The 18,900-nt window shown below is 40.4% G+C and overlaps 1 protein-coding gene across 1 annotated transcript in view; it reads left to right on the top strand.

Moving 5' to 3' along the window:
• Positions 1-17,094, top strand: part of gcn1 (GCN1 activator of EIF2AK4) — a 62,098-nt gene extending 45,004 nt beyond the window's left edge. Inside the window, 14 exon segments of the mRNA XM_034133244.1 lie at positions 542-703; positions 1,378-1,470; positions 2,855-2,998; positions 4,208-4,477; positions 5,300-5,413; positions 6,796-7,026; positions 7,573-7,766; positions 8,265-8,379; positions 10,729-10,825; positions 11,269-11,417; positions 13,965-14,030; positions 14,032-14,076; positions 15,034-15,255; positions 16,462-17,094. Of these exon segments, the coding sequence (XP_033989135.1) occupies positions 542-703; positions 1,378-1,470; positions 2,855-2,998; positions 4,208-4,477; positions 5,300-5,413; positions 6,796-7,026; positions 7,573-7,766; positions 8,265-8,379; positions 10,729-10,825; positions 11,269-11,417; positions 13,965-14,030; positions 14,032-14,076; positions 15,034-15,255; positions 16,462-16,587 (2,028 nt within the window). The 3' untranslated portion in view covers positions 16,588-17,094.
• The last annotated feature ends 1,806 nt before the right edge of the window (positions 17,095-18,900 follow it).

The raw sequence follows: 18,900 nt of genomic DNA on the forward strand, positions 1-18,900 counted from the left end.
AAAACACTTCATAGACATGTTTTTTATATATTTGTATATATCTGAGACCTATGCTATTGCCTAGAACTAGCATGATAGGTGACCTTTAAGGTGTGCATTTACGTAAAAATGTCTTACGTTTTGGTTTTGTAAATGATGAAATCAGCAGTCTTGAGTAACTTTGGTTTCTGAGTTTGGTTTCTAAAGTATATCTATATCAAAAGTTATATAGTAACCTAGTTGAGGCCAGGAGTCTGAAAATGTTGAGCATCTTGAACAGAAGTACACAGTTAATTGTGAAAAAAGGTTACATTTATTTTAACCCAGATCAAAGTCAAATTGATCTGATGTTTCATAGTTTCCATTTTCAAAACTCACCCTTATACTATATTCCATAGTAGTTCAATCTAAAGAAAAATTGACACCTGTTTTTTTTGTCTTTGACACTGGATGTGTTTAAGAAAAATGAAAATAAAGTAAAAAAATAATGTATAAAACCAATTTATTATAATTATTAACATGTTCGTGTGTGTGTGTGTGTTCCTGTGTGTTCTCCCTGCAGGTGCTGGTGTTCTCTGAGTCCCTGGTCCCCACGGTGAGGAAGGCCCTCTGTGATCCTCTGCTGGAAGTCAGAGAAGCTGCAGCTAAAACCTTCGAGCAGCTCCACGCCACCATCGGTCACCAGGCGCTGGACGACATCCTGCCCACGCTGCTGCGACAGCTGGTGAGGAGAGGGAGACACTTTCTTACGTCTCTTAGCACTTCTGTAAATAAACGTCATGTGTGGGTTTTCTTTTAATTCCCAACTGGGGGTACGGGGACCCCTAGGGGTACTTGAGGGGATCGCAGGGGGTCATCAGAGGTGGGAAGTAGTGGAGTACAAATACTTTGTTACTGGACTTAAGTACATGTTTCTGGAATCAGTACTTTACTCCACTACTTACTTTTCTGACGACTTTTTACCTTAACTTCTTACATTTTGAACACAAATACCTGTACTTTCTACTTCTTACATTTTGAACCCAAATACCTGTACTTTCTACTTCTTACATGTTGAACCCAAATACCTGTACTTTCTACTTCTTACATGTTGAACCCAAATACCTGTACTTTCTACTTCTTACATGTTGAACACAAATACCTGTACTTTCTACTTCTTACATTTTGAACACAAATACCTGTACTTTCTACTTCTTACATGTTGAACCCAAATACCTGTACTTTCTACTTCTTACATGTTGAACACAAATACCTGTACTTTCTACTTCTTACATGTTGAACACAAATACCTGTACTTTCTACTTCTTACATGTTGAACACAAATACCTGTACTTTCTACTTCTTACATGTTGAACACACTTCTTTAAATTAACTTAATGACGTGTTTTTTTCTCCCAGGATGACGAGGAGACAGCAGAGTTTGCTCTGGACGGACTGAAGCAGGTGATGGCGGTGAAGAGTCGCTCTGTGCTGCCCTACCTGGTGCCAAAGGTACTTATTTTCATATATTTGTATCCAGTTTTTAAATGTTTCTTTCAACACAGCAGCTCCATCAACAAAGACAATTATGTCAAACAAGATACAAGGAGACAGACATTTAACATAACATTACAACCACTAAAATACAATATGTTGTTAGTATTTAAAGTGCATGAGATTGAACAATTTTCGACAATTCTTAAATTGAATTTGGCATTTTGCTTCAGTCTTACATTGTTGGACCCATGCAAAGATATAAAAGGTGTGAATAGTCATATTTTACGGACAGCACTTATAAAATAAGTTAATATGTAATTAAAAAAACGTAAATAAATTAGGAGAAAATAAGTGTTATTTAACTATCTTGTAAATTAAATTAATGGAATTAGAAATAATCAGGGAACAATAAGTAAGTTATAAACATCCTTAACATGATGTCACTGTCACAGGCAAACTGTTATTATCTTCTAGGACAGGGGTGTCAAACTCAATTTCATCACGGGCCACATCAGCATTATGGTTGCACTCAAAGGGCCGGTTGTAACTTTAAGACTATATAAAAAATACATATATAAATATTTAATATATAAAATAATGTATTACATTACATTATTGCCTCTGCATTGGGTTATTATCGGTCTACGTCTGAAAGCAGAAGTCTAGGGCAAATCATTGCAAGTCTCTTCAGTAAGAATGTCACAAAATGATTTAAAAAGAAAAGCCACATTCTGGAAAAACAAAAACAAATAAGTGAAATTTTGAAGAAGAAAAAGTAACATTTTGAGAGAAAACATTTTAATTCTGAGAAAAAGGCAAATTCTAAGAAAAAATGCATATTTTGAAGAAATAAATGCATATTTTGAAGAAAAAATTTCAAATTCTGTGAACAAATTCAAATTTGAGATGCATTGTGGGACATGTAGTTTATGGGCAACGTGCTTCTGTAAAGTAGCATGTAACCGTATAATAAACATATTATATTCTTTGCAAGCTCTTATGGGGCCACAGAAAATGAAGTCGCGGGCCGGATTTGGCCCCCGGGCCTTGAGTTTGACACCCCTGTTCTAGGACATAAGAAACTTTTAAATTAAATATTGTCTGATAGTTTAACTAAGTCTAGACTGAGTGTTGTTTCCCAAGGGAACGGTTTAATAGGGAATACATCTGTTTGAAATATTGTCTTTCCGGTTGTATAAATGAATGGAAATAGAAATAATCAGGGAACATTAAGTCAGGATCTGTTTTCATGTCATAAACCTCCTTAACATGATGTCACAACAGGCATTACTGTTATTATCTTCTAGGAAATAAGAAACTTGTAAATGACATTATTGTCTGATAGTTTCCGGTTATCTCCTGTATTGAATCTGACTGAGTGATGTTTGTGTTTCTCCAGCTGACGTCTCCTCCAGTGAACACCAGAGTCCTTGCCTTCCTCTCTGCAGTAGCAGGAGACGCTCTGACTCGACACCTCGGGGTCATCCTGCCCGCGCTGCTGTCCTCTCTCAAAGGGAAGCTGGGCACGGACGAGGAGGCTCAGGTAACAACCGCCATTTATTAACATAACATTATAATCACAAAGAAACGATATGTTCGAGACTCTTTTGAAGTGCATTTGATCTGGGATTAAATTCGATTTGAGTATTTTTTATTTCAGGGTTGAACAAAAGTTGAATTTGAATTGAACATTTTTTTTCTTTCTTTTCAAAAAAGTTCCCTTACAAAAATAAAAACCCCACCCTCCCAGGACCCCCGTGGGCTGGATCAAGTGGCAACAAGTAGCGTCAAATTCCATATGCTAGGGCTGTGCGATTATGGCAGAAATCATAAACACGATTATTTGGGTCAATAATTGATATCACGATTATTAAATACGATTATTCATTGACTTTGAAAAAATCCATTTATTGAACTTTAAAACAAATACAAATAATTTGAACAGTATCTTTTTAACTGTTGATTACCCTGAACGTATAATTCAACTGAAAAACCAATACTAAAATAAATAAAATGATACATTTAAATAAATAATATCAAAATAATAAATACCAATAAACAAGATCAACAAATATTTTGGAGCGCACTTCCCCATGCTACTAAACATATATAAATATGATAAATACAAATAAATGAGACCAAAATTAATTAGATCAAATATGTTGCAGTGCACTGTCACAACCTAGCAAAGCTAAATAATTGTTTTTTTCGATTATGTTGTTTTTGTAATTGTGGCAGGTCAAAATCGTAATTGCGATTAAAATACGATTAATTGCACAGCCCTATCTTATGTCCACACGAAAAAGGGAGAGAAAATGACTCGGCCGCTGCAAGCCACACACACTCACATCATCCTGTTGGTCCCATTGATACGGGCTGTTGACATTTCCAAATGGACAACATCGAGAAAAGTTCAAACCCATCGCTTAATGGATCAATCGTGTGGAGGCTTCCAGCGCACCGCAATCATTTTCTTAGCGGCCGTTAGCCCAGCAAGAACTATGCGTTTTTGATATTTAGGAATCTGAAGGGAAGACATGTCATTCAGTGGCAGAGTTGATGTGGTCGCAGGCACTGTCACTGACACCAACATCGTTAGCTCTGAGTCAACACAACCAGAAACTTGTATACATATTTTTTTAAGTATTGTCTGAGTGTTTACATTTACAACATTTGAAATGCAAATAAATGTGACATGTTATTGTTTGTTCCTTGTATCCTTTACTAACCCCCTGTGTGTCTCTCTCTCCAGGAGCTGTGCAACTGTCAGACGGTCATCCTCTCGGTGGAGGACGACCTCGGGCAGCGGATAATAATCGATGATCTTCTGGAGGCGACGCGCGGCTCAGACGCCGGCATCAGGCTGGCGGCCGTCACCGTGCTGAACGCTTACTTCGCCCGCACGCGCCTGGACTACAGCGCTCACACCCGGAACCTCCTGTCAGGACTCATCCGCCTGCTCAACGACTCCAACCCCGACGTGCTGCTGCAGAGCTGGGACACCATCAACTCCATCACCAAGGTGAGAGCACGGGCTGATGGAGGGGGGGGTTATTTACATCTAGTGGGGTTTTGGGGTTTATGTATAAATTAACTCTGTGTTTTTGAGTTTATTTATACAATAACTTGGTGTTTTTGAGTTTATTTATACAATAACTTGGTGTTTTTGAGTTTATTTATACAATAACTTGGTGTTTTTGAGTTTATTTATACAATAACTTCGTGTTTTTGAGTTTATTTATACAATAACTTGGTGTTTTTGAGTTTATTTATACAATAACTTGGTGTTTTTGAGTTTATTTATACAATAACTTTATATTTATACAATAACTTGGTGTTTTTGAGTTTATTTATACAATAACTTGGTGTTTTTGAGTTTATTTATACAATAACTTGGTGTTTTTGAGTTTATTTATACAATAACTTCGTGTTTTTGAGTTTATTTATACAATAACTTCGTGTTTTTGATTTTATTTATACAATAACTTGGTGTTTTTGTTTGGTATTGAAAAGCCATCTCTCCCACTCGCCACACATACTGACAAATTAATAAATGAAAGAAGTTTGATTTTATTATAAGACCTACTAATGTAATCTGATTAAATCACTTCATTTAAGGTCAGGGCTTTATTTTAAAGGTTATGTCGTATTTATTCATATTTAAGGCTTTTTTCGACAAACTTCAATAGAAGGCTTAAATCTTTCTGTTATTCTCAGCGCTCCATCTCACTCACACGCCATGGTTTACACACTAAATGACAACCATACAGATCAGCTCTCATTATGTCTTTATGTCAAAATGACGTCCAAAGCTAAATGTGTGTGTTTTGTTTCTCCCGTTCAGAAACTGGACGCGAGCAGCCAGCTGGCGATGATCGACGATCTGCATCGAGACATCAAATCAGTGGCTGCAGACGTGAAGGGACCACACCTGCCTGGCTTCTGCCTGCCCAAGAAGGTGAGAGGGAGCGAGGGAAATACATCTTAGATATATTACATGTGGGGTTTCCAATAGAAATACATCGACGAGTGACTGTGGCTGTGAGGGAGAGGTTTTCTTTGAACCAGAAGGTTGTTAGTGTGTGAGTGTGTGAGTGTGTGACTGTGTGTGTGACTGTGACTGTGAGTGTGTGAGTGTGTGAGTGTGTGAGTGTGTGAGTGTGAGTGTGTGAGTGACTGTGTGACTGTGTGACTGTGTGACTGTGTGACTGTGTGACTGTGTGTGTGAGTGTGTGACTGTGTGACTGTGTGTGTGTGACTGTGTGAGTGTGTGACTGTGTGAGTGTGTGAGTGTGTGAGTGTGTGACTGTGTGACTGTGTGAGTGTGTGAGTGTGTGACTGTGTGACTGTGAGTGTGTGACTGTGAGTTTGTGTGTGTGACTGTGACTGTGAGTTTGTGTGTGTGACTGTGAGTGTGTGTGACTGTGACTGTGAGTTTGTGTGTGTGACTTTGTGACTGTGTGTGTGAGTGTGTGACTGTGTGTGTGTGTGACTGTGTGACTGTGAGTGTGTGTGTGAGTGTGAGTGTGTGACTGTGTGTGACTGTGTGTGAGTGTGTGACTGTGTGTGAGTGTGTGACTGTGTGTGTGTGTGAGTGTGTGACTGAGTTTGTGTGTGTGACTGTGAGTGTGTGACTGTGACTGTGAGTTTGTGTGTGTGACTGTGTGACTTTGTGACTGTGTGTGAGTGTGTGACTGTGTGTGTGTGTGACTGTGTGACTGTGAGTGTGTGACTGTGACTGTGAGTTTGTGTGTGTGACTGTGACTGTGAGTTTGTGTGTGTGACTGTGACTGTGAGTTTGTGTGTGTGACTGTGTGTGTGTGTGACTGTGAGTGTGTGTGTGACTGTGAGTGTGTGACTGTGTGTGTGTGACTGTGTGTGTGTGTGACTGTGAGTGTGTGAGTGTGACTGTGAGTGTGTGAGTGTGACTGTGAGTGTGTGACTGTGAGTGAGTGTGTGACTTTGTGACTGTGTGTGTGTGAGTGTGTGACTGTGTGAGTTTGTGTGACTGTGAGTTTGTGTGTGTGTGTGTGTGTGTGTGTGTGTGTGTGTGTGTGTGTGTGTGTGTGTGTGTGTGTGTGTGTGTGTGTGTGTGTGTGTGTGTGTGTGTGTGTGTGTGTGTGTGTGTGTGTGTGTGTGTGTGTGTGTGTGTGTGTGTGTGTGTGTGTGTGTGTGTGTGTGTGTGTGTGTGTGTGTGACTGTGTGAGTGTTAGCTTCCCTAGAGCAAGTGTTGCTGCTCTGCATGAATGAGGTGTGAATGGGTGAATGACTCCTAGTCTTTAAACCCTAACAATAATGTGTTTTCCACCATTTTCATGAACTCCTGTGTTTGCTCGTCAGGGGGTGACCTGCATCCTGCCTGTCCTCAGAGAGGGGATACTCACAGGGACCCCGGAGCAGAAAGAGGAGGCGGCTAAAGCTCTAGGAGGCATCATCAAGCTGACGTCCCCCGAGGCTCTGAAGCCGTCGGTGATCAACATCACGGGACCTCTCATCAGGATCCTGGGAGACAGGTTCGCCTCCACGGTGAAGACGGCTCTGCTGGAGACCCTCACCCTGCTGCTGGCTAAGGTCTGTACCTCCATCTTTAACACAAACGGTTCATTTGTAGGTGATCATACATCCTGTCGTGTACAAAATACTGAATGTTGGCTTATTTCTGAAAATCTCAAAATTTAACTTTTTCTCAAAAATCTAAAAAATCTGACTTTTTCTCAAAAATCTAAAAAATCTGACTTTTTCTCCAAATCTAAAAAATCTGACTTTTTCTCAAAAATCTAAAAAATCTGACTTTTTCTCAAAGATCTAAAAAATCTGACTTTTTCTCCAAATCTAAAAAATCTGACTTTTTCTCAAAAATCTAAAAAATCTGACTTTTTCTCAAAATCTAAAAAATCTGACTTTTTCTCAAAAATCGGACTTTTTCTGAATACTTAAAAATGTTAATAATCACTGGTCACCAACTTGAGCTTCAATCTCAGGATCCATGTATTTAGTATCCTCTCCAGAATGGAAGTAGTCATCACATACAGAGCATTTGTCACACAGTGCTGTTCATTCTCACCCTTAAAGGTCCATCTTATCTCAAGTCCCTTTAATGTGTGTTTCCTCCCTCAGGTGGGCATCGCTCTGAAGCCCTTCCTCCCCCAGCTGCAGACCACCTTCCTGAAGGCTCTGCAGGACGCCAGCCGGGCCGTCAGGCTGCGAGCCGCCGAGGCGCTGGGCCAGCTCGTATCCATCCACACTAAAGTAGACCCTCTGTTCACCGAGCAGCTGGCGGCCATCCGCAACGCAGAGGACGCAGGAGTCAGGTGAGGAAACCATACGATACGATAACACTTGAATGGTCTCAAGTCTGACATGTGACTTGCATCACAGCAGCTCCATGTGTCGTGTCAAATGATCATATAATCATTTAAAACATATAGTCTTATACTCTGATTGCCTTTTACTCTGTTAAATTGTATTTTTAGTCTTGTATGAGTTTAACAGAGACAGATGTTTAGGTTTGACATTTCAGGACGGCAAAAGGGGGATATGCATGTTTGTTTTATACCGTGAATTTAATCAGAATATATTGGTTTCTTTCTTTAATAACCACATTTTGGTGATCGTAAATGTTTGTTTTATATGTTTACGTCTGAAAAAATACAATATATTATCCCTTATATGTATAAACTCTGCTCCATCTGCTCATCCAGGCCCTTTTTCTGATCGTACAGAAAGAAGTCATGATCTTAAAAGTGTTATGGTGCATGTTTATTACTTAGTTATAGTGTGTTTCTCATGCTTGTGTTGTGCTCTCCCAGGGAGACGATGCTGCAGGCGCTGAGGTTTGTGATCCAGGGCGCCGGCTCCAAGGTGGACCCAGAGATCCGCAAAAACATCACCACCACGCTGCTCGGCATGCTGGGACACGATGAGGTATGACGGCAGGAGCAGAGGGGAGTGTTTGTGTGAATTTGCTGCCTGTTTCTCTGCCTTCAGGGCACGAAATAGCTGCTGAATATCTCACATTCCTGCTCTTAAATATCTAGAAATGAGTGGATCTTTGTTGTAGGGCTGCGCGATTATGGCAAAAATCATAATCACGATTATTTTGGTCAAATATTGATATCACGATTATTAAAAACGATTATCCATTTACTTTGAAAACATCCATTTATTGAAAAATAAAATTGGAACAGTATGTTTGTAACAGTTGATTACCCTGAACTTTAAGTATAATTCAACTGAAAAACCAATAAAAAAAAATATAAAAAAAAAAAATAATTACATTTTTTTTTTTTTTTTTAATAAAAATTATAATCGTTTTATTACGATTACGTTGTTTTCGTAATCGTTGCAAGCCAAAATCGTAATCGAGATTAAAATACGATTAATTGCACAGCCCTACTTTTTTCGGCCCGTCCACACGGCAGCGTGCGTTGCTTCAACAGAGACGCTTCCCATTCACTTTGAATGGGGTGACGTCACGCTTTGCCGAACTGCATTGTGGTTCCGTCGCGTTGCTTTGCTTCCGTTGCTTTGCCTCCGTTGCTTTGCCTCCGTTGCTTTGCCTCCGTTGCTCGCTTCGAAAGTTGAGAAAAGTTCAACTTTTCAAGCGTCGATGGAAGCGCCAGCCAATCAAATCATATGCCAGTACAAGCTCTAGCCAATCAAACCGCGTGCTTGTGTCTCCGGGGGGTGAGATTAATGTGATTGGTTGTTGGTCGCACGCCAGACACGCTCACCGGCAAGCTTCAACGCGACGCTGCCGTGTAGGGCTGTGCAATTAATCGTATTTTAATCTCGATTACGATTTTGGCTTGCAACGATTACGAAAACAATGTAATCGAAATAAAACGATTATTATTTCTATTAAAAAAATAGATGTTATTTTTATTATTATTTTTTTTTGGTTTTTCAGTTGCATTATACTTTAAGTTCAGGGTAATCAACTGTTAAGAACATACTGTTCACATTTTTGTTTCAATAAATGGATGTTTTCAAAGTAAATGGATAATCGTTTTTAATAATCGTGATATCAATTATTGACCAAAATAATCGTGATTAGGATTTTTGCCATAATCGCACAGCCCTACTGCCGTGTGGACGTTACGTTATTGTGAGTTGTCATAGCTACAGTGTAGTTATGACAATGGAAATCTTAGGTCACATGCTCCTCCAACAATAAAACAGATAATAGTGCAAGAAAATAAAATTGAATATGATATAAATTGTGCAGAATAGTCTATATACAAGTAATTGGAATATTGATATATATATAAGTTACAACCAGATGCATGTTATGGATGTTCTTTCTAAAGTTCAGGTGTTTAACATTTGACAAAACTGCAGTTTCAGAGAAATTAGTCACTTTTAAAGAAGCTAATGTTGCCTCTTGTCTCCTTTTAATGGCATCACCTTTGAGTTTGCGTCAGCTGCCAGAAGCTCTCATAAATTGACTTTTTAATCCAGTTTTAAGCCACATTTTTACTCGTAGGTCACCTGGATTGATGATCAAAGAAACAAGCTAAGCTAACGTTAGCGACAGCCAAACTGCATTTAAAGGAACACTGCTTTTTAATGTAAAACTGCTTCATCATTACTCAAACTAGTTTTAATCAGCAGGCCTTTGTTTTTAAGAGGTGGAGATCTATGAGGATGATTCAGCTTCTGTTTCAAACCTCCTGAACATCTGGATCTTAACATTTCAGAAGTACAGGCAGAGCTAACACGAGGAACAATTTGGCACAAAACCACTTCTTAGACGTCCGTTTTCTAACGAGAACATGTCTAAAAAACACAAATTCTTAACGTGAAACAGCTTTATTCAGCGTCTCTACTGGTTTCATCAGCTAGTGTGTTTGTGTGAGAAGAGTAGGAGACCTCTGAGGAGGATTTAGCTCCTTATAACCACTTAAAAAGTAATCCTAACAAGAGGATGCTCAGTGCAACAGACGTCAGCAAACACAGTCCAATAGCATTTAATTAAGAGACAGTTTTTGGCTGAAAACGACATATTGTACATGGAAATAAATATGCATGAATTAAAGAAGTGTGATCAGTCTAGAAATGATTTTGATCTGTGGTTCAGTTTCCTCTCTGAACTCGGTAGAAAAACGGAAGTCAGGCAGAGAGGATGTGGTTTGAGCCTCTCTCAGTTTGAGAATAAATGACACTCAAACCTGTTGTCTGCGTGTGTGTTCCTGTGTGTGTGTTCCTGTGTGTGTGTGTGTGTGTGTGTGTGTGTGTGTGTGTGTGTGTGTGTGTGTGTGTGTGTGTGTGTAGGATGCAACCCGTATGGCTTCAGCAGGCTGCGTCGGGGAGCTGTGTGCCTTCCTGTCGGAGGAGGAGCTGAAGAATGTGTTACAGCAACACGTCTTAGGTTGGTATTCATAAATCATATTACAAAGCCCTGTGTAATATCTCACAAATACTGGGTAATGTCTTATTAATTACAATTGTATATATTTATCAACATTTGACTGTAATTTTTGTTTATATGAATATGATTGTTATATTTGATTTGTATCTTATTTATTTAATTTTTACTTTAACTTACGTATAAATATATTTGATTTTTTTAACTCTCTGATTTTATTCTAAAATGGAGCAACTATCACCAAACCCAATTCCCCTGAAAGTAAAAAACGTGTTTCTTAACAATGTGCCTCTAATGACTATTTATCACAACAACCTGACTTACTGTTCAGTCTCACATGAAAACAGTGACTTAGTAAATGTGTGTTTTCCTCTCCTGATGTTCTCACCAACACTCCTCATGATGTCTCTCTGAGTTTCCTCTAACAGCTGTTTGTCCTCCTGCAGCGGATGTTTCCGGCGTGGACTGGATGGTTCGTCACGGCCGCAGTCTGGCCATGTCCATCGCAGTGAAGTGCGCTCCTGAGAGGCTGTGCGGGGGGGAATACTGCGACACTGTGACCGAGACCATCTTAACCAACGCCACTGCAGACAGGGTGAGGACAATCAGCTCTGTTACCTCTCTCCATCCACATCTGTCACCCCCCTGCGGCCCCCCTTCCTCTAAATATATTGATATTATTTATTCCTAAAACTTGTAAAATTAATATTCACAATTTCCTAAAAAGGGCGACATTTTTATGTTTATTTAACTTCTTATTTAATTGACGCTGCTTGTGTCTCCTTTTTCCTATAGAATATGACTTATTCCTAAAATCCAAAATAAAATTCTTACAACTCTCCCAAAAATATGTTGACAGTTAAAATGTAAGAAAGGATAAAACCAGATAAAATAAATATTATTACTACTACTAAAAATAATAATAACAAAAAATAATATTATTACATGGCTTAGTTGAATACTCGATTCTGATTGGTCAACTCAAGGACATGTGACAAGTTGTTAATCCAGTAGTACAGACCGCTGTCAAGGACTTATTGACCGTTGTTAAGGACGCTCACATCTGCAGAAAGAAGTCCGTTTGCTTGTCTTTAGTTTTCCGTTGTCTACCGTCTGAGTGCAACATGGAAGATTTTAATATACATTTTTATATATTTGGAGAGCACAGTCATTTGGATGAATGGTTAGTGGCTGATGAGTCCCCAGCGAAGAAAAGAAAAAGACAAGAGGGACAAGAAAACAGCAGAGAAGTAACGGGGCAGAAACCCTGCTTTTTACGCAGCGGTCCAGACATAGACATCAGACGGCTAAACATATTCAGTGTGCAGTCACTTTGGCATTAGGGCAGGGATATCTAGATACTTTCCAAGGCTTGACATCATGAATTGTGCTACTTTTAAAGCAAGCAACGATGTTTTCAAATCTGTAATCAAAAAGCAGACTATTTTTCTTAGCGGATGCATGTCCTTTTAAATCAATAGGCGCTTTCACACCAAGTACTTTGCCGTACTTAGTTCATCAGAACTTAGTACACACCGGAATAAGTCCCTGAGGGAGGATTAGGCAAATGAAGACGCTGACGTCACTTCTTCTTCTTCTTCTGCTTTGGGTTTACTGGCAGGCCGCAAACCACTTCACGGCGTATACTGCCACCCGGAGTCCCCGGAGTTGGGGACTGGCTTCAGTAGAAGCTACTAGGACTCCCAGCAGCTTCTACTGAAGCCTTCAGAGTAAATCGCCAGAACGCCGACACCTCCTCATCTCCACCGCTCCCATGTTTTCTTTTGTGTTGCCATAAGTTAGTCTCTCTCCGTTTGTGCGCGGGGCTAATAATGCTAATGCGAGCAAATAAAATGGCGGCTTCACAAAACTTTTTGGGAGTTTTACGGGGCGTGGTTTGCAATCCGCCCAGCCAATCAGAAATGGGAACCTTTTTCTCCCAGGAAAGTACCTGCTCTCTAGCAGGGACTAAAAAGGGGGTGAAAAGGTTCTCATGAACTAAGTTCTAGTTCCGGATTTTTTTGGTGTGAACGCACATTTTCGGAACTATCGGAACTATACTAGTAAATATTTTTTAAATCAATAAAAACATTTTCTAAATCTATAAAAGCATTTCAATTAATTTTGGGAGTCATGTCGTTACTTTGTTGAGAATGTGGCCGTGTAATAAGCGGGATAATGTGCAGCGACTTGGTCATTATGCCTAAAAAGAATCATCTGCACCAGTATTCATACACAGATATTACTTTAGGTCACTAAACCTCTTTATGGACATCATTTATTATGACCATTTCCTGTCATAAAGGATGAGATTACGAGTTAATAATGTCATGATTTAACAGACAGAAGTGAAACTAGTCGGGCTAATAACAGAGGCACGAATGACTCACAGTTTCCTTCTTCTCAGAATCAGAATGTATTTATTACAAAGTAGGTTTTAATGTATTTAAATGTGTCCCTTATGACTGTTTATGAACCCCTCTGTAATGGTCTCACATGCAGAGCACACACAGTGACATGTGTTCTCTGCTTTTTAACCCATCCTAGTACAAGGAGTCTAGTACTAGGAGCAGTGGGCAGGTATTGTACAGCGCCCGGGGAGCAATGGGAGTGGGGGGGAAGGGGGGTGTCCGGTGCCTTGCTCAAGGGCACCACGGCAGGGCAGGAGGTGAACTGGGACCTCTCCAAGTAGAAGTCCACACTCCATATTTAGGTCTGGTCGGGGACTTGAACCGGCGACCCTACAGCTCCCAGTCCAAGCCCCTACTGACTGAGCCACTGCCGTTATACGTTTATAGCAACTGACTAACTGTACAGACTGAAATAATAGTAATGACTTTAATTAGACATTATTATAAAAATAAGAATCATTTATTATTTGGGGAATTGGATTTTGTGTATATATTTATTTAATATAGAAATCGTAAAACAGAGAATTGTCCTGGTGTGTAATGGTAGACAGAAACACAGTAAGACAAATATATACATTTGGGAAATTGAATAATTAAATCAGTGGAAAAAAATACAACACAGTAAATCTGACTTTAAATATTATAATAAATACATCCTGTGTACTGGTCTGTCATTTGTCGTTATTTCCTGCTTCATGTTCACATTGTGACTCCTCCCCCTTTCCCTCCAGATCCCCATCGCCACCAGTGGGATCCGAGCGATGGGCTTCCTGATGAGGCATAACCTGAGGACGGAGGGGGGGGGGCGGCGTTAACCAGCGCATCGTCACACAGCTCGTCAAGGTAAACAATGACTTCCCCTTACATCATAGAAGGGAGGAAGGGATTAGAGAATACGTTACTATCCTATTGACACTTTGTGAATATATATATATTGTTCATTTTCTGTAAGCGTCTACAGAACTTCACCCCGTTACAGTCTTTTATTTTTATTATCGCCATTTTCAGGAACAGAAAGCTCGTTATTAGGGAAAAGGTTCACACAGACACAATCAGAGGCTAATTAGGGGAACCTTTAAAGCGGCTAAAGAGCCAGTTATATGCCTCAGAAGTTGATGGAGACGTTGATATATCTACAAATCTTCAATTGCACGATGGGCATGTGATGGATGAACTTAATGGATAATAGATATTGGACTTTAATTCGTCAGGTTGACAGAAACATGGCTACGAATGAATGCTAATGTCGCTCCATGCTTGCAAAACAATAACTGTGCGGCTGAATACGTTTATGAATTGTTTTTTGAAACTCCGGGAACGATGAAAAAGCAGTCGGTACACACTGTAGCTACTTTAGGTGTATATATTAGTCGTGGACGTCTAGATAAACCAGGGGGAAGCACAGATTCTTTATGTACCGTACTACCAGTTTTAATCACTGGGTCCTTTTAAATTATCAAGAAAGTTATCAGAGAAATAAGTCGGGCTATTTTAGCCGTTAGCTGGCACCCCCTGCTCAACTGCTTTATTCAGGGTTTTAAATTGGTTTTAATCAAGTTAATTTATTTTGAAGAGGAGGAAAACCTTTGTGGACAATTTGGCTGCCGTGAAAACCTCCTCAATGTCTAGAGAAGCTGGATGAATGTTAGCCGTTAGCTTGTAGCCGTTTTAGAGGTTTTAATCTCAATGAGACTTTTACCTGGTTAAATATAGGATATACATATATATATATATATATATATATATATATATAAGATGTAGGTTTTATGTTGAGACGTGTTTTTCTCTGTGTCCCCTCAGAGTCTCCAGAACCAGTCCAGTGACATCCGGCTGGTGTCAGAGAGGGTTCTGTGGTGGGTGTTTAGAGAGGAGGAGACCCCCTCCATGGAGGCCAGCCTCATCAAGCCGCTGCTGAAGAGCCTGCTGGACAACACCAAGGACAAGAACACCAGCGTGAGAGCGCAGAGCGAGTACACCATCGTGAACCTGCTGAGGCTCAGGCAGGGGGACACCACCATGCAGGTCAGGATGCTTACTGTTACAGAATATTACAGAACAACCCGGCTTCCAGCCTCTCCCCGTGAAAAAAAACACAAGTCAAGGCCTATAACGGACCGTCCACACAGCAGCGTTAAAAAAATCTTGGAGGTGGGCGTATCTGAAGCTTGGGGATTTTTTGCGAGCAAGGCACCAACAACCAATCACATGAATCTCCCGCCCCCGACATACGAAGCAAAAAAGTTTGAAGTAAACTGGATATAAACTCCCCAAACAGGCGAAAACATACCACTGTCTCTGCCACCTCCCTCCATGCCTGGCTCCTCCGGTTTATATCCCGGTAGGTAAATAGGGACTGGTCATAAAGCACCGGGTGATTCGCTACCGCTAATTTCTCCTCCATTTTTTGGAATATGAGGAAATGACCTGCGGTATGTCTCTCCCAGCATACACGCCGTTTGATTGGCTAGAGCTTGAACTGTCAGATTTGCGTACACAGGATTTGATTGGCTGACGCTTCCACCTCAGCCTCAAAAGTTAAACATTGCTCAACTTTGAATCCTGAAAATCCTGAAAATCTCCGCTCGCCTGCCCACAATGCAGTTCGGCGAAAAGTGAGGCAAAGTGACGTCACCCCATTCAAAGTGAATGGGCAGAAGCGTTTCAAGATTTTTTTAAACGCTGCTGTGTGGACGGTCCGTTATACATTACATTACATTTTTAGCTGACGCTTTTATCCAAAGCGACTTACAATGACAGGGACATTCTCCCTGGAGTAACTGAGGGCTAAGTGCCTGACTCAAGGGCACACTAGTGGTGGTGTTCCAGGTGGGATTTGAACTCGCAACCTTCCAATCTTCAGCCCACCTCACTATCCATTAGACCACCACTACCCCTTTACAGTACATTATATCAAAGTACTGTACATTACAATACAGTACATTAAATTATATTAAACTACAGTGCAGTACATTACAGTACATAACAGGACAGTACATAACAGGACAGTACATAACAGGACAGTAAATTACATCACAGTACATTACATAATAGTACAGTACATTGCAGTGCATTACATCACACTACAGGACATTACATTACATCACATCACATCACAGTACAGTACAGTCTGAAGATTCCCACATCATCTTTCACCTTTCATTTGCACAACATATAACCCAAAAAGCAACAGTTGTCCTCATGTGTCCTGCTCCTCTTCCTGTGTTCCAGAGTGTGGCGGCCATCTTAGACTCAGCCAGTAACGACCTGCTGTCAGACTGCCACCGCCGCTCTCTGAAGAAGATCTGCAGCCTGCCAGACTCCAACGAGGAGATTGACGACACCATCCTGACGTGATGCAGCACGACTGGGCTATGAAATGATCTACAGTGCAACCCCACACACACACACATGTACACGCACACACACACACACACACACACCAAACATGCCCAGGTTGCCTTTCATGGACCAAGGCTGAGATGTGTTTTCCCACTAAATCCCCCAAAAACTAATTTTCTTTTTGAGTCATTGTTTTAGCGGCCTTTAAAACCCCATTTATACCTTTTTTTTAATTTTATCTCATAATGTGCAGGTTATTCTCTCCTGCATTATAAAAGACACAATGCCAACTTTGTTTGATGTTACAGTGTTTTGCTACTTCATTTTACCCAAAGGATTTCAGTGATTGAAGACGCCGCTGTGAGGAAACCCCTGTCTTTAACTTTTATTTGGACTTTGTGTGTGAGAGTGGTTTGGGGGAGAATGCAACCTCTTATGAGAATACAAACTATTCTTATGTCAGTGAAACGGTTGTAAAAGAAAAAAGGCTAAACTAAATAAAAGGATCTTGATTTCATAATGTTGTGTGTGAAATGTTGGAGTTTGTTTTCTTCCGGACTTTAAGTTCTCTGTGCGCTACCTGCTGAGAGCGTGAGGTTATTCACATTATCAGTATGTGTGATTATATTCAGACACGATGCATATATGCAGGAGGATTTGCAGATATCAGAAACCTCCTGAAGGGTCTGGAAATCTTATTCGGGCGTCTTGTGCATTTTTAGGTTTCCCTCCAGTAGTGTGTTACACAGGTTTTAGTGCATGGTCTAAAAAGGTTCAAACCCCTTTGTTCCCTCCAGAAGGAGTTTCTCTCCCACACACTCCGGAACACAGTGACATCACTCCGGAACACAGTGACATCACTACGGAACACAGTGACATCACTCCGGAACACAGTGACATCACTACGGAACACAGTGACATCACTACGGAACTCTTGTGCTCCTATTGGCTAGCGCTCCAACACACTGGGTGTTTCTCAATGTCGAGGACGCTTCCTTGGTAGGACATGTCCCTCCGAGTCAGGTCCTTCAGAAGCGAGGCAAGAATCCTTCCTAGCATTCGGAGAACGAAGAGTGGAACAGGCTAGCAAGTGTGCAGGTGTGCGTCCTATGAGAGGCCCCGCCTTAAATTCTCTGCCAAAGATTTGGGAAATTGGTCCGTGCGCAAAGCAAAGCATTGTGGGGATTTTAAGACCGCGGAGGCTACACATGTGCAGCCTCGAAATTTCCCGCAACGAAGGACGCTGGACTCGGTAGAATTCCAAGCATCCTGGACATTGGAACAGTCCTTCTGCGGGACTCGATGACGTAGCATCCTTGAAATAGTGGCTCTGGAGCAGCTTTCCTCGACATTGAGAAACACCCACTGTTTGTGATAGGCTAAGGGGCGGGACATCTCTAAGTGGTTGACCAATCACAACAGAGCCGACCAGCTAACCAATCAAAATGCAGTAAAAAAATATATCTTCCTCTAATGTTCCTTTAAATTGTACACTAAAACTGGTATTCCTTAACATTTGGACTTTATTTTGTTAATGAAGATTTTTCTTAACATTAAATCACTATCTATTATTTTTGACATTTGGAAATGTAATATTTTCTTAACATTTACACTTGTTATGATTATTACATATATTTTTATGTTTACAAGTTGTTTTTATTATTACATTATTATTGTGAATTCATTCTCAAAATATTAAAAAATAAATAAATCTTCCTCATATAACTTTTCTAAAAACGTGTTTTTACACGTGTGTCAAACTCAAGGCCCGGGGGCCAAATCAGGCCTGTGGTGGATTTAATTTCGGCCCGCAGGATAATTTGTAATTACTATTAGATCTGGCCCGCCGGTATATTGCACGCACACCTTCACTCAATCCTGAGGGTCTCCTCAGCTCAGAGCCTGAGCCCAAACATTGATGAACTTGATCCCAAGATGAGATGCCAAGTATCTGGACTAGCATCACAGAGCAGCACACTGAGTTTAATGGATGTTTCACTTTCTTTCTCACGTCAACAGGGCATGTTCGTTTTTTTCTTTGAGGGAAATAGTTTTTTTGAAGCTGTTGTTGGCCTGTGGAAAAATGTAATCATAAGAAATGACTCTGGAAAAGCTGCAGATAGAGCCATAAGAAATGAATGCAACTGATTTAATGTTTAATGTTGTTTTATAGGTAATAATTTAAGCTTTGTTAGTTCCAGCTTTAATATGTGCAATAAGTTCATTTCAATACGTTTTGCAATAAACAATGAACCAGTCCGGCCCTCAACTAGTACCCATTTTTTTTATTTTGGCCCACTGTGTATTTGAGTTTGACACCCCTGCTGT

Source organism: Trematomus bernacchii, unplaced genomic scaffold (genome assembly GCF_902827165.1).
Source record: "Trematomus bernacchii unplaced genomic scaffold, fTreBer1.1, whole genome shotgun sequence".
Classification (NCBI taxonomy): domain Eukaryota; kingdom Metazoa; phylum Chordata; class Actinopteri; order Perciformes; family Nototheniidae; genus Trematomus; species Trematomus bernacchii.